Source organism: Pinus tabuliformis, chromosome 3_1, assembly GCF_031772625.1.
Source record: "Pinus tabuliformis cultivar Carrire ecotype Pingquan chromosome 3_1, CPIR1, whole genome shotgun sequence".
Lineage (NCBI taxonomy): Eukaryota > Viridiplantae > Streptophyta > Pinopsida > Pinales > Pinaceae > Pinus > Pinus tabuliformis.
The window spans coordinates 626,898,525-626,913,904 of NC_142301.1; the positions used below are offsets into that span (position 1 = coordinate 626,898,525).

Consider the following 15,380-nt stretch of genomic DNA (forward strand, 5'->3'; position numbering starts at 1 on the left):
ACTAAAGGGTGATCAAGCAAAACTGGTCGAGGTATTATGCCTCATTTCAAATTTTTTATTTCTCCGAGTAAAGCTATCATATTACCATCAATATCTATGCCTCTTGTTAAAAGATTCTTACATGTCCTGACCAGGTTTTCCAAGGCTTGCAATATTGCACATGGATATGGCCCTATACATGTATGATGATATAATGAGAATGACCGAAAATTTGAATGAGAAATTTATAATTAGCAATGGTGCTACAAGCACAGTTTACAGATGTGATCTTAAGAACTGTAAGCCAGTTTCTATTAAAAGACTATACACACACTATCCACAAAGCTTGCGGGAATTCGAAACTGAGTTAGAGACCGTTGGAAGTATCAAACATCGATCTGTCCTCCAACAATATCACGGGAACAATTCCTGTAGAGCTGGGGCATATTATAAATTTAGACAGATTGTGAACAGAGGGGAACGCCTTACGGCATAAAAATCAGTCAGTGAACTGTGTGATGTTACAGGTCCAATGCCTATGGGATATTAGAAATTTAAAAACACAAAGAAAATGCCTAAGGTTATGCACTGTTCTTTTATGGTGTTATGGCTCATTGTTATATTGTTATTGTCATACTATTTGACTGAAGATTATCATACTATCTGATTGAGAGGGCAATAGCAGGCAAAAGGCAAACATGATATAGCTAATTGCTTTATGTTAGTTATTCTGGATGAATTTGGAAGTCCTATGAATTTACTTTGGTAATTTCTGTACATTAATATAATTTTTCCAGGTTAAAAAGGGGATTTCTGTTGTTTTGTAATATTATTATAGCGGTGATGATACACTTACATTATCCATCCAAAAGAGGCCAGTTTTGGGAAAACTTTAAGCATCTTTTACTGAGAAAAAGGTTACTTCTTTGCACAAAATGCACACGTTTTGAAGCTACCAGGCAACCACTATTTAAGAGTATTAAATTGGAGAAGATAAACAGAAATTAGATGACAATACTTTATGGCATAAGGCAAATATGAACATGGCACATATCAGATGGTATACCTGTTGAGTCTTTGAGCTGCACTCTATGTATGTAGCATCACCGACCTGTTTCCTCAACTCCTCACCCTGAAGATAAACAGAGACCTTCATATCTTTTCGTGGAGCATGTAGGGTGTAAATGTAGTTTTATTAAGCATGTCCATCATCTAAATTCAAAAGTTGTTCAAGCTAAAATCCCAAACATGGGAACATCTAAGCAACTCCACCTAAACTAGAATTGCCCTTATTATTAACAACCTAACAATCTAATATCGAGAGTAAGAAAAATGAAACAAACATACCTGTGCACTTGTTATTGGTGTAGTACCCAAATTGTCGGCAAAATAACGCTTATCTTCACGAAGATCTGCATTGTGAATAAAATTCACCACTGAATCAGCCTGACAAGTTAGATATATGTCTCATAATATATCAGTTTGTGGAGTGACTGATAATTTGTAACGCTGATAAGCCACTCATTTTGTATTGGCATCTTTATAGTAACAGAATCCAAACTATTGATTAGTATTTTCTAGTCTCCATGGCATTTGTTTTGCATAGCTTCTTTTTACATATATTTAGTATACTGTATATGTCATTACCACTATCAACGAGAAGAACCAGATGTTTCGATAAGGAAGAATTCATTTTCAAAAACAGCCAAAGAAATGTAAAATCCCACTAGATAAAAGTAATGTGGTAGTGGAAAGTGAAACGGATACCACAAATATAGACAGGCCATCAGGACCAAAACCCAAATGGAACACACTTTTATATGATGTGGAACCCATGCCATCAGGAATTTTTGTTTTCCGAACAAGGTTTTCATAATATCATATTTAGCTTGCAACTGCTTGCTATATAGTAAAAAATGGCTATTGTCAGATAAAGGTAGTGAGAAACAACTGCAAATTCAATAACAGAACAGAGATTAAACTGCATGCAAGATGATCCGAGAACGAGTAGTAAAGAAAAAATTACCTAACACTTTCTCCAAGGTGCATAGATATCGAATTCAGCTGTGCCCTGTTAAGGCTTCTAAGGTTCCCTTTTAGAACTATATCTAAAAACATAATAGCTGCAAGGGTAGTCCTCACATTTTTATTGCCCTGTGATGTGATGTGAATTTTTAGGGACATTTCTAACAATAATATATCTGGACCTATCCCGAGATCTATTGGGAACATGGAACATCTATTAAAATTGTAAGTCTTGTATGTAGAAAAGTTTTTGAATTATTAAGCTACAAGTTTTATGTGTGAAAGTTATATTTATTTTTAACCCCATTGGATTATGAAAAGCTTAATGGGTGAGAGTTATATTAATCCCATGATTTCTATTGGATTATGAATTCAAGGAACTTGAGTGGAAATAAACTGAGTGGGTTTCTCCCTGCAGACTTGGGAAACTTGAGAAGTATCGGGGATATGTAAGTCCTTAGTATTTGATTTGTGTAGCTTGTGAACTAGTTCTATTTTCTAGTTCTTTCTACATCTCTTTCTGGTGTGCCCTAGCCACTTCATCAAAACAGTAACATAGTGCGGTATTTTTTCAATGCAGGGACCTTTCTTCCAACCAATTATCGGGTCCTATTCCTTCAGAACTTGGACAGCTACAGAATTTGGTCTCACTGTAAGTTCCTTGGAGTGATCCCTAAATTATAATTTATTAATACCTTCACAAAAAATTCTGAAAATAACTTTGTAAATGGATAATATATAGGATACTGAATAACAACAGTTTATCAGAGGAGATGCCATGGCAGTTGACCAACTGCTTTAGCCTTACTACTCTCTAAGAATTTGCCTGAATTGGTACTATTTTTTGTTCATTTCATCTTGAAATTACAGAGGAAATAATCCTCGTATATCAGCTCATATTTATTCATACTAGAAACGTTCAATTTGTTTTACAAAAACCTCTCCTACAACAATTTGTCTGGGACTATTCCTGTCACACAGAACTTTACAAGGTTTACCCCAGAAAGCTGTAGATATAATGAACACATTTTATTTCTAGATCAAATTCAGTTTTCTTCTTGATATTGTCAAGTCTGTACATTTTATCTGATGGGAATGATTTTTGCTTCAGTTTTTTTGGAAATACAGGTCTCTGTGGTTATTGGATTGGATCACTTTGTGGGATATCTGCCAGACAACCAAAAGGTGAAAACAGAACTAGATATTACAAATCAGATTCCATAGATTTGTATTAAATATCCTTTAGATTATATTGATAGTGTTACCTATTGATTGTGTAAATGGACAACTTCTGTGTCAACAACAACTATTTTTTGCATCTCATTGGGTTCAGTGATATTAGAGTGTGTAATCACCATCGCTCTCTACCTTTCAAATCAACATAAACCATTCACTAAAGGGTCATCAAGCAAAATGGGTCAAGGTATTATGCCTCATTTCAAATTTGTTATTTCTCAGAGTAAAGCTATTAAAATTCTAAGTCTTGTATGTAGAAAAGTTTTTGAAATATTAAGCTACAAGTTTTATGTGTGAAAGTTATATTTATTTTTAACCCCATTGGATTATGAAAAGCTTAATGGGTGAGAGTTATATTAATCCCATGATTTCTATTGGATTATGAATTCAAGGAACTTGAGTGGAAATAAACTTAGTGGGTTTCTCCCGGCAGACTTGGGAAACTTGAGAAGTATCGAGGATATGTAAGTCCTTAGTATTTGATTTGTGTAGCTTGTGAACTAGTTCTATTTTCTAGTTCTTTCTACATCTCTTTCTAGTGTGCCCTAGCCACTTCAACAAAACAGTAACATAGTGCGGTATTTTTTCAATGCAGGGACCTTTCTGCCAACCAATTATCCGGTCCTATTCCTTCAGAACTTGGACAGCTACAGAATTTGGTCTCACTGTAAGTTCCTTGGAGTGATCCCTAAATTATAATTTATTAATACCTTCACAATTATTCTGAAAATAACTTTGTAAATGGATAATATACAGGATACTGAATAACAACGGTTTATCAGAGGAGATGCCATGGCAGTTGACCAACTGCTTTAGCCTTACTACTCTATAAGAATTTGTCTGAATTGGTGCTATTTTTTGTTCATTTCATCGTGAAATTACAGAGGAAATAATCCTCGTATATCAACTCGTAGTTATTCATACTGGAAAGGATCAATTTGTTTTACAGAAACCTCTCCTACAACAATTTGTCTGGGACTATTCCTGTCACACATAACTTTACAAGGTTTACCCCAAAAAGGTGTAGATATAATGAACACATTTTATTTCTAGATCAAATTCAGTTTCCTTCTTGATATTGTCAAGTCTGTACATTTTATCTCATGGGAACGATTTTTGCCTTAGTTTTTTTGGAAATCTAGGTCTCTATGGTTATTGGATTGGATCACTTTGTGGGATATCTGCCAGACAACCAAAAGGTGAAAACAGAACTAGATATTACAAATCAGATTCCATAGATTTTTATTAAATATCCTTTAGATTATATTGATAGTGTTACCTATTGATTATGTAAATGGACAGCTTTTGTGTCAACAACAGCTATTGTTTGCATCTCATTGGGTTCAGTGATATTAGTGTGTGTAATCACCATCGCTCTGTACCTTTCAAATCAACATAAACCATTCACTAAAGGGTCATCAAGCAAAACGGGTCAAGGTATTATGCCTCATTTCAAATTTGTTATTTCTCAGAGTAAAGCTATTAAAATTGTAAGTCTTGTATGTAGAAAAGTTTTTGAATTATTAAGCTACAAGTTTTATGTGTGAAAGTTATATTTATTTTTAACCCCATTGGATTATTTAAAGCTTAATGGGTGAGAGTTATATTAATCCCATGATTTCTATTGGATTATGAATTCAAGGAACTTGAGTGGAAATAAACTGAGTGGGTTTCTCCCTGCAGACTTGGGAAACTTGAGAAGTATCGGGGATATGTAAGTCCTTAGTATTTGATTTGTGTAGCTTGTGAACTAGTTCTATTTTCTAGTTCTTTCTACATCTCTTTCTGGTGTGCCCTAGCCACTTCATCAAAACAGTAACATAGTGCGGTATTTTTTCAATGCAGGGACCTTTCTGCCAACCAATTATCGGGTCCTATTCCTTCAGAACTTGGACAACTACAGAATTTGGTCTCACTGTAAGTTCCTTGGAGTGATCCCTAAATTATAATTTATTAATACCTTCACAATTATTCTGAAAATAACTCTGTAAATGGATAATATACAGGATACTGAATAACAACAGTTTATCAGGGGAGATGCCATGGCAGTTGACCAACTGCTTTAGCCTTACTACTCTGTAAGAATTTGCCTGAATTGGTGCTATTTTTTGTTCATTTCATCGTGAAATTACAGAGGAAATAATCCTCGTATATCAACTCGTAGTTATTCATACTGGAAACGATCAATTTGTTTTACAGAAACCTCTCCTACAACAATTTGTCTGGGAATATTCCTGTCACACAGAACTTTACAAGGTTTACCCCAGAAAGGTGTAGATATAATGAACACATTTTATTTCTAGATCAAATTCAGTTTTCTTCTTGATATTGTCAAGTCTGTACATTTTATCTGATGGGAACGATTTTTGCCTCAGTTTTTTTGGAAATCCAGGTCTCTGTGGTTATTGGATTGGATCACTTTGTGGGATATCTGCCAGACAACCAAAAGGTGAAAACAGAACTAGATATTACAAATCAGATTCCATAGATTTGTATTAAATATCCTTTAGATTATATTGATAGTGTTACCTATTGATTGTGTAAATGGACAACTTCTATGTCAACAACAGCTATTGTTTGCATCTCATTGGGTTCAGTGATATTAGTGTGTGTAATCACCATCGCTCTCTACCTTTCAAATCAACATAAACCATTCACTAAAGGGTCATCAAGCAAAACGGGTCAAGGTATTATGCCTCATTTCAAATTTGTTATTTCTCAGAGTAAAGCTATCATCTTACCATCAATATCTATGCCTCTTGTTAAAAGATTCTTGCATGTCCTGACCAGGTTCTCCAAGGCTTGTAATATTGCACATGGATATGGCCCTATACATGTATGATGATATAATGAGAATGACTGAAAATTTGAATGAGAAATTTATAATTGGCAATGGTGCTACAAGCACAGTTTACAGATGTGATCTTAAGAACTGTAAGCCAGTTGCTATTAAAAGACTATACACACACTATCCACAAAGCTTGTGGGAATTTGAAACTGAGTTAGATACTATTGGAAGTATCAACCATCGATCTGTTCTCCAACAATATCACAGGAACAATTCATGTAGAGCTGGGGCATATTATAAATTTAGACAGATTGTGAACAGAGGGGAACTCCTTACGACGTAAAAATCAGTCAGTGAAGCATGTGATGTTACAGATCCAATGCCTATGGGATATTAGAAATTTAAAAACACAAAGAAAATGCCTAAGGTTATGCACTGTTCTTTTATGGTGTTATGGCTCATTGTTATATTGTTATTATCATACCATCTGATTGAAGATTATCATACTATCTGATTGAGAGGGAAATAGCAGGCAAAAGTCAAACATGATATAGCTAATTGCTTTAGTCAGTTATTCTAGATGGATTTGGAAGTCCTATGAATTTACTTTGGTAATTTCTGTACATCAATATAATTTTTCTAGGTTAAAAAGGGGATTTATGTTGTTTTGTAATATTATTATATAATTTTTCCAGGTTAAAAAGGGGATTTCTGTTGTTTTGTAATATTATTATAGCGGTGATGATACACTTACATTATCCATCCAAAAGAGGCCAGTTTTGGGAACACTTTAAGCATCTTTTACTGTGAAAAAGGTCACTTCTTTGCACAAAATGCACACATTTTGAAGCTACATGGAAACCACTATTTAAGAGTATTAAACTGGAGAAGATAAACAGAAATTACATGACAACACTTCATGGCATAAGGCAGATATGAACATGGCACATATCAGATGGTATACATGTTGAGTCTTTGAGCTGCACTCTATGTATGCAGCAACACTGACCTATTTCCTCAACTCCTCACCCTGAAGATAAACAGAGACCTTCATATCTTTTCGTGGAGCATGTAGGGTGTAAATGTAGTTTTATTAAGCATGTCCATCATCTAAATTCAAAAGTTGTGCAAGCTGAAATCCCAAACATGGGAACATTTAAGCAACTTCACCTAAACTGGAATTGCCCTTATTATTAACAACCTAACAATCTAATATCGAGAGTAAGCAAAATGAAACAAACATACCTGTGCAGTTGTTATTGGTGTAGTACCCATATTGTCGGCCAAAAAATTCAGGCGGTCCCCACATATGTAAAGTGAGGCGGTGCCCACATATGTAAAGTGGGAGTAGAAGCATGGCCTAAAAATCTGTTCAAGAATACAAACAGACTCTCCTGAAATTCCGGCGGTGTGCATAGATGTCAAGTGGAGCAGAAGTGTGGCCCAAAAATCTGTTAACAGTCAGACAAGCATGAAATAATGTAGACAAAAATCAGAGATTGATTGATTCAAGAAAATTTTTTTGGTCTGATTACACATCACAAAAATTTAAAAGAAAAGTTTTGACAATTAAAATAATTAAAGATGTGATCGCTTTCAAAATTTGATGATTTTAATATTAAAATACATTTATAATATTTTTATTTAATATAAATATTAAACGATAGTCTATTTCAATTTTATTATAAATTATAAGTTTCACTTTAATATATTATATTAATAATATATTTCACTATGCTTAAAAGGGAAAGAGGATATAATCTAAATTAAAATTGAATTTAAAAAAATGATAGAATATAAATTAATACTGAAATTTAAGGAAAAAGATACCTTACTTGCACGTTTTTGACTAAAGAAATATCCAAATAGTGCGATAAGCTAACTACAACCTATCCTACAAGGGTATGAGGATAATATATAAAAGATAGAACAATTTTATCAAATATTGTGAATAAATTAACCATTGTGAAGATCTCTAGTCCCTTTGATTAGATATCGTTAATTGAAGGTGAATTTTGTTTACCCATAAAAGTAGAGTAGGAACACAGTTTAAACTTTTCATAATCCATGTTAGAACAAGATGATACATTCATGCTTTAAAATCCCAAATGTCCCTTTTTCTACTCCCTTGCAATGTGGACGACACGACGCCTTTTCTATTCTCTGTCATACAGGATACAATGCACCTCGAACCTAGGACGATCTACACGTGAATACCTACTTTGGCGAAAGAACGACATCTATTTTTCTTTTGTTCGACATACATTGGTCATTTTATATACCTTATGGACCTCGTCCATAGCTCCCTTTAGACACCTTTTTAACATCTCTTTAAAAATTAAAACAAAAGCTTTTGCCTCATCTCACAAGAGGAAATCGAAAGGGAGGCTATGAGACCTTTCAGCGGAATTTTTTGTTACAGGGAAGATGGTTTTTCCATCAAACAATTGGAACTATTATGGATGATTCTGCACAAAATTGGCATGGGATCTTTATTGATAAATTGGATTAAAGCTTGCATTAAGACGACCTCCCTAGCAATCCTGATAAACAACTCTCCTACTGAATTCTTCCAAATATCCAGAGGACTTAGACAAGGCTGCGCTTTGTCTCCTCTTCTATTTCTCATCACAATTGATGGTCTGTCCAGAAAATTAACAAATGCTCGAGATCATGGACAAATCATTGGCTGCAGAATTGGAAACAGGGTATCCCTTTCACATTTAATGTTTGCAGACGATCTCCTCACAATAGGAAAATCTGATCCTTCAGAATGGCGGGTGATCTTCAATATAATTACAGATTTTGGAACCGCATCAGGCCTTCTTGTGAACTGGTCAAAGTCTTTATTTATCTCGAGTGATCCTGAAGCCACAGAGATAATGGAGATTGCTAACATCTTTGGGGTTAAATCCTCACAAATGGACGAGGGCTTCACCTACTTGGGCTTTTTTCTAAAGCCTAATGGATACAAAATCAAACAATGAGACTGGTTGTTGGAAACAATCAGAAAACGACTCTATATGTGGTCTCACTAGTGGATATCCCTGGGGGACCTATTATTCTGGTAAAATCTGTTATGCATAGCATCCCTATATACTGGATGCACATCTTCAAGCTACCTCAAGGAGTTTTACGCAAGCTTAATACAATAATCACAGGTTTCATATGAGCTGACACACAACAAACTTGAAAATTCCATCTGGTCAGTTTGGACCTTATAAACTGCTCGGTCAAACAGAGTGGTTGGGGGCTATTGGAGACTGATTCCTTCAACTCGACACTATTACTATAGAAAAAAAATTGGAGAGCGATCACAAACAAGGGACTTTGGAACCAAATTATAAAGATCAAATATCTTCAAAACATAGATTTCATTTACTGGATTCGCGCTGGTGCTCCAAATCCACATCACTGCTTGTACACATGGCGCAACTTCCTTCATAACAAGCATTGGCTATTCAACGATGTAAAATGGGATGTGGGAAAGGGTTCTATTGCAAAAATCAGATTGGATCCCTTATCCGGTCTAATAGGTCCTCATCTATTATCCTTTCAACTTATTAATTTTCTGCATAACAATGGTTTATATGTGATACAGGACATTGCAAATAAAAACCTCTCATCCTCCACTTATACACATTGGAAAGTCGGGGAAGAGCCGTAAATCCCTACTCATCTGATCTGGGAATGGAATTCATACATCACTAATCTCATACTTTCAGGGATTGTTGTTCTTTCCACTGAAGAAAAACAGATTTACTTGGTGTGGTGGATCACAACAAGATCAGATAACAACATTTGAGGCATATGAGATAGTACATTATCATTGCCGAAACAATCTTATCTATCATTGGTTGGTTCGAAGTTGGAAATGCAATCTCCTACTCAAAATAAAATATTTCTCTTGGCTTGTGGCGCATAATAGAATATTGACTTGGGATACACTCAAAAAGCGAGATTTTTAGGGGTCGGGAAGATGTTGCCTCCGTAAATCTGCAAAAGAGGGCATTAACCATCTCCTCATTCTATGTCCTTTTGCCTCCCCTTTCTGGAATAATGTGATCCGAATAACTAATCCCTCTGCATCCTGGGACCACTGTGACATCCTTTCCTGCCTTGGTTGTTGGCCGAGGACCACCTACAACACCAAACTCTGGCCTTTTTCATCATATGGGGAATTTGGATAACCAGAAATGCCCTTACTTTTGAGAATATCGCTCCGAACATCTAACAAACCAGCTGCAACATTTTCACTTTCCATCTAGAATTCTCTTCTGACAAACAATTGATTCCCAAAATCCCTTCCTTCCTAGTAGATTTTTTTGATGGGACCTCTTCATTTGACTCGTGGATGCGGAATTGATCCGAATCGGATCATTATATTGTTTCTCATTCATCTCAATGCATTTGGAGTAGAAAAAGTGGAGGAATAAGCTCACGGGACCGTTTTTTCCGGCGGGATCCAGTTTGGTGAAATGGGGTCTGAAACCTTCCGAGAGTGTTTTGAGGAATCAAACGACTTTATTTTGGGGTAAAACTTTGCCGCTTAAGTGTAGCACATTTCATGTTATTTCACATACAGATAGATTTCCAATGACGCAAGAATCATGTCAATCGGAATCCGTATGCAAAAGTTATGCCAATTAGAAGTTGACTTTCCTGTTTTCACACCTATAGTTCGAGAGGATGTCACGTCAGCCCCCATTATTCATGAAAAATGGGCTAGCCACGTGTTTGTGATATAAAAGACTTTAGAAGAGTCTATTTTGTAACTCTAGTTAACAGTTGATGTAGTCAAACTTAACCACTAGTACGCTATCGGGTTGTGTTATAACTAGGCCACTTAAAGGAATAGGCATCCCATTCTTTCGAGAGCGTTTTCTTCCATAGTTGAGCGAAGATAGCCAGGAGAGATAGGAGGTAGAACACACAGAGAGGATATGTGCAATTTGGCAGCCCACGGGCCACAAAGATTACTTGTTTGTATTTGCAACCATATTTCCAGACAAAGAAAGAGAGCAAAGTGGCCTCACCTTCCAGTGGGGTTTTCTTCTGAAAGGGTTTCTCAGAGAGCATATCTTGTGTATTATGTGTGTGTGAGCTTATTTTGTCGTTCTCTACTTTTCTATTTGATTTACTTTTACATGCATGCACTAATTATAGTTAATTTTACAAGCTATAAATTAAATAAAATTGTAATAGTGTAGAATATCAGATTTTTAATATGATATTATCATATCGGTTGTGACAAATTGTCCAATGGAATATCCATAGAAATTTACAGATAAGAAATGGTTATCTACCTAAATTCTAATAGACACTACATGTACCACTGCCATTGCTTTCTGGAACTAATTCTTGAGCATAACTCCTTGCTCTCTAGGGTCATACTCTGTGCATCTTGGCTTGGAATTTCATCTCTTCCTACATTTGGGGACTCCAAATCCATCATAGATTGGGCAAACAATAGAAGCTCCTTGAACTCTCCAAATCTAGATACATGGAAATGTCGAATCAAAGTTTTCGCTCTAGACTTTCAACTCTGTCACTATTATCCACATCTATCGAAGACAGAGTGGCGCAATAGGTCAACTATCAAAAAAAAAGTGCAACTCAGTGTTTGACAAGATCTTCTACAAATATTTTGCTTTTGGTTCTCTTCCAGAATTGAGACAAACTCTCATTAATTATATGCACCTACTAATGAACTCAGAAACTGTCATTAAAAAATGTAATAGAAATGATTCATCTAAAAAAACTATAGCAATATCAATCAAGAATAAGTATAAGAACTTTCTCTGTTTCAAAACAGAAAAAAATTAACAAGATTCTAATCCCCTGTTTTAATTGTACTTTCTTAATTTTTATTAATATAAAAGCATTTTTCTGTTCTTGGAAAAAAAACACGAGCCTTCTGAAACTCGTGAACAACAGTTTTCCTTTCAGTTTTTAACATCTCTTTAATACAAAATGGCGTCCCTTGCAAAACCTTCTGAAACTCGTGAAAATCACATTTGGGACACTTTTCTTTTGAATGGTAACGTCTTTTCCGTATAAGGGCCATAGCAAAAAGCCGCGTGTACCCCTGCACATAAAAACCAGTATCTCAAATATTGTGTAGGCCTGTCTTCACCCAAACCGGAGGCACTGCCTTTTCGGTATGTATTGATCCTTCCAATATAGATATATATAAAAATCCAAAACAAAATATGTTGTTATTAAATTGGAAAGTGCTTCCTTTGTATATGTGTATTGAACAGGGTCATGGGGCTTTGGATTGATGGTGAATGAGTGCACTGTTAAGGCACTCCTTGGGGCTTTAGATTGATGGTGAATGGGTGCACTGTTAAGGGACTCCTTGTGATAGGTCACTGGTTCATTGTTTTGTTTTTTTAAGTTATAAAAATTCTGGTCATATTTTAAAAAATTTAGTGGAGATTTTTGTAAATCCAAGTAAAAATAGTTAAATTTCATAATTTTAAGTGTCTTAAAAGATTTTGATGATACTGATACATTTTTACCATCAAAAAGATGTTTCAAATACTGATTCTACATACATTTTTAAATTTTTTTGTCCAAATTCCAACCAGTACAAACAATTCCTCCGCCAACTTAAACAAATCAAAAAACAATATAGTTGTGAGGTCATCTATTTTCGATGGAAACCATTATGCATTTTGTGTGCATTTCAAGATTCAGATTCGTATGCCACATCCCCAATTTTATGCTGTATAAATACTATCAAAATACCAGCTGTCAACCTGAAGTCACTGCGATAACCTGATCGGCTTCTTGTTTCATGCGATTTAAGGCTGTGCCTTATCTTGAAAACTTTCTAACATGCTGCGTGTTTTTTGAATCGTGTCCGCTCCATTTATTTATCGAAAGGTATCCAATCTCTTATTGAGACTGGTTCACATCCATAGGAAGCCTTGGACGAAAACATTTCCTAAAAACTGTTCAATCTCATACTGCGAGTGGTTCATGTCAATATGGAGCCTTGAAATGATGTCCCATGTGGGATTTATGCCCGCCTGGCAGGATTATCTACAGTGGAGATACATAAATACCTTTTTGAAGGATACTGTAATATGAAGATCCATAAATGCCTTCGAAGTTTGTTTGTTCATTTTTCTTTGCAGTGAGATGGGGTTTACGTAAAAGTTTATTTTAAACCAAATAAAAATTTCTGAATCCAAACCTAATACATCGATTAATCAAGATTCATTCACAAAGACATCAATTAATCTAGATTCCATTCACAAATAATTGTCATGCAACTCGATAACCTAAATGATGAAGACCTACGCTATATGTGGAGCTGATATTGTGATTGGTAACTCATAAACTTAATTGAAGAAGACATCCTGCATATGTGGACATAATAGCACATATTAGTTTGATTGAACAGCTTAGGACATGTGGTCACAGTAAGAGTAAAACTATAATTTATTACCAGAATAGAAAATTATCTCATTTAGAAATTTTGGGTAATCTTATTATTCCCTAATATCTAACTATAAAATGTTTAGCAATTGTTTTTTAAAATATTCAAAATTCTGATGATTTTATATGGTCTCTATGAAATTTTGGAAATTTTTAAAGTAAAATATTTTTATTCTATAAATATGGAAAACCCATTTTTAGAAAAAATAAAAATAAACAAATTAATTTTCTAGGAAAAGTATGGAAAATTAGCCCTTCTACTAATATTAGCCCCTAAAATTTTAGTTGGTTGGAACATTTATTGTATAAAAATTTAATGGATTAATTTTTTCGTTCAAACATTTGTTAATCATATCCTCAATATATATAGAAAGGGAAAATACCTTTTCTATTTTAATATAGGTAGAAGTCACCACTTAATTAATCTTAGCAAAGTCAAGCTTTATATATTTGTGTACATAATAACACAAAGTGTTTTTAATATTCTTTTGGCTACTTTCCAATGTCTCTCCTTTGGTGTATCCATGAATCTTGACACCAAGCTCACTACATACATTATATCAAGCCTAGTTGTTAAATACATTAAGTTTTCAACCATACTTTTGTATAATGTCAAATTCACAATGTTGTTACAGTGTCTGTTGTTGTTACAACCTTCCTTGTTGTTACAGTCATTTTTGCTTAATTTCAACTCATGATAGTTGGAGTTGGTGCAAGCTTGTTGTCATGCATATTAAACCTCTTTAAAATGCAACATACTTTGTTTGAGAAATAAAGATCCAATTTTCTATTTGCTTCACTTCTACGCCCAAAAAGTACCTTAACTAACCCAAATTTGTATTTCGAACTCACTTTTCATGACTTCTTTGAAATCGGAAATGAGGAGCTCATCACTCCCAGTGAAAATGAAATCATCTACATATAAAACAACAATAAGAAGCTTATCGTCACTCTCTTTTATTTAGAGAGTAGGCTCACCATCACATTTTTCAAATCCATTATCCAACAAGTATGTATGTAATATGTTGTACTATGCACGCAGTGCTTGCTTCAACCCATAAAGATATTTCTTAAACCTTTATACTTTGTCTTCTTTCCCTTGCACCTCATAACCCAGTGGCTACTCCACATATACTTCCTCTTTCATCACTCCATTCAAGAATGTTGACTTCAATCCATTCGGTCTACCTTCCATCTATGTTGTGTAGCTATTGATAACATTGTCTGCACTGTCTCCATTCTTGCAACTGGTGCAAATGTCTTTGCATAATCTCTTCTGTGTTGTTGGTTGTATCCTTTGACAACCAACCTTGCTTATGCTTTTCTATCTTTCCTTCAACATTGTTTTTGGTCTTATAGACCCACTTGACACCTATGACTTCTTTTCCTTTTGGAAGGTCCACTAACTCCCATGTGTCATTCTTTTCTATTGCTTCTATTTCTTCATTCATTGTTGCAACCCATTTTTCTTCTGTAACAACATCTTCAAAATGAATTGGATCATCTACATGAAAAAATAGTGCAAATAAAGAATTCATACCTTTGCTACTATCAACTTCATTTTGCTCATAAATTTCACTTAAATTTTTGAATTTTTGTCTTCTCATGCTTGCAGAAGATGAACTTGACATGTCACTTGATGTTGTGCTTGGAGAAGATGATGTTGTGAGTCTTTGCGGTGCACTTGGAGTAGTATTTGTTTGACTGCGTGACACTGTCCTATTGCTTGTTGATGGTGTCACTTGATGACTGCTTTGTTTTTCTTAAATAGGTGTAGGAGGAATCACCAATGAGGAATTACTTGGTGTTGTCAATTCCTCTTTATCTTCTTGTGGAATGCTTGCTGTTACATTGATTGTCTTCTCCAAACTTCCATCTCATGATTTCTCTTCTATGAACTGCA

At 34.8% G+C, this 15,380-nt stretch overlaps 1 protein-coding gene and 1 long non-coding RNA gene across 2 annotated transcripts; both read left to right on the top strand.

Annotated features, from left to right (window-relative positions):
• Positions 1–375: 375 nt before the first annotated feature.
• On the top strand, positions 376–2,587 carry LOC149188605 (uncharacterized). Its single transcript, XR_016256298.1, has 3 exons — positions 376–445; positions 2,158–2,229; positions 2,382–2,587. It is a non-coding gene; the product is annotated as an uncharacterized LOC149188605 (long non-coding RNA).
• A 2,247-nt stretch (positions 2,588–4,834) lies between these two features.
• On the top strand, positions 4,835–5,739 carry LOC149188606 (uncharacterized). Its single transcript, XM_089410012.1, has 5 exons — positions 4,835–4,954; positions 5,086–5,157; positions 5,247–5,318; positions 5,440–5,511; positions 5,616–5,739. Exons 1-5 carry the CDS (start codon positions 4,872–4,874, stop codon positions 5,737–5,739), a joined length of 423 nt encoding a protein of 140 aa, XP_089266138.1. The 5' UTR covers positions 4,835–4,871.
• The last annotated feature ends 9,641 nt before the right edge of the window (positions 5,740–15,380 follow it).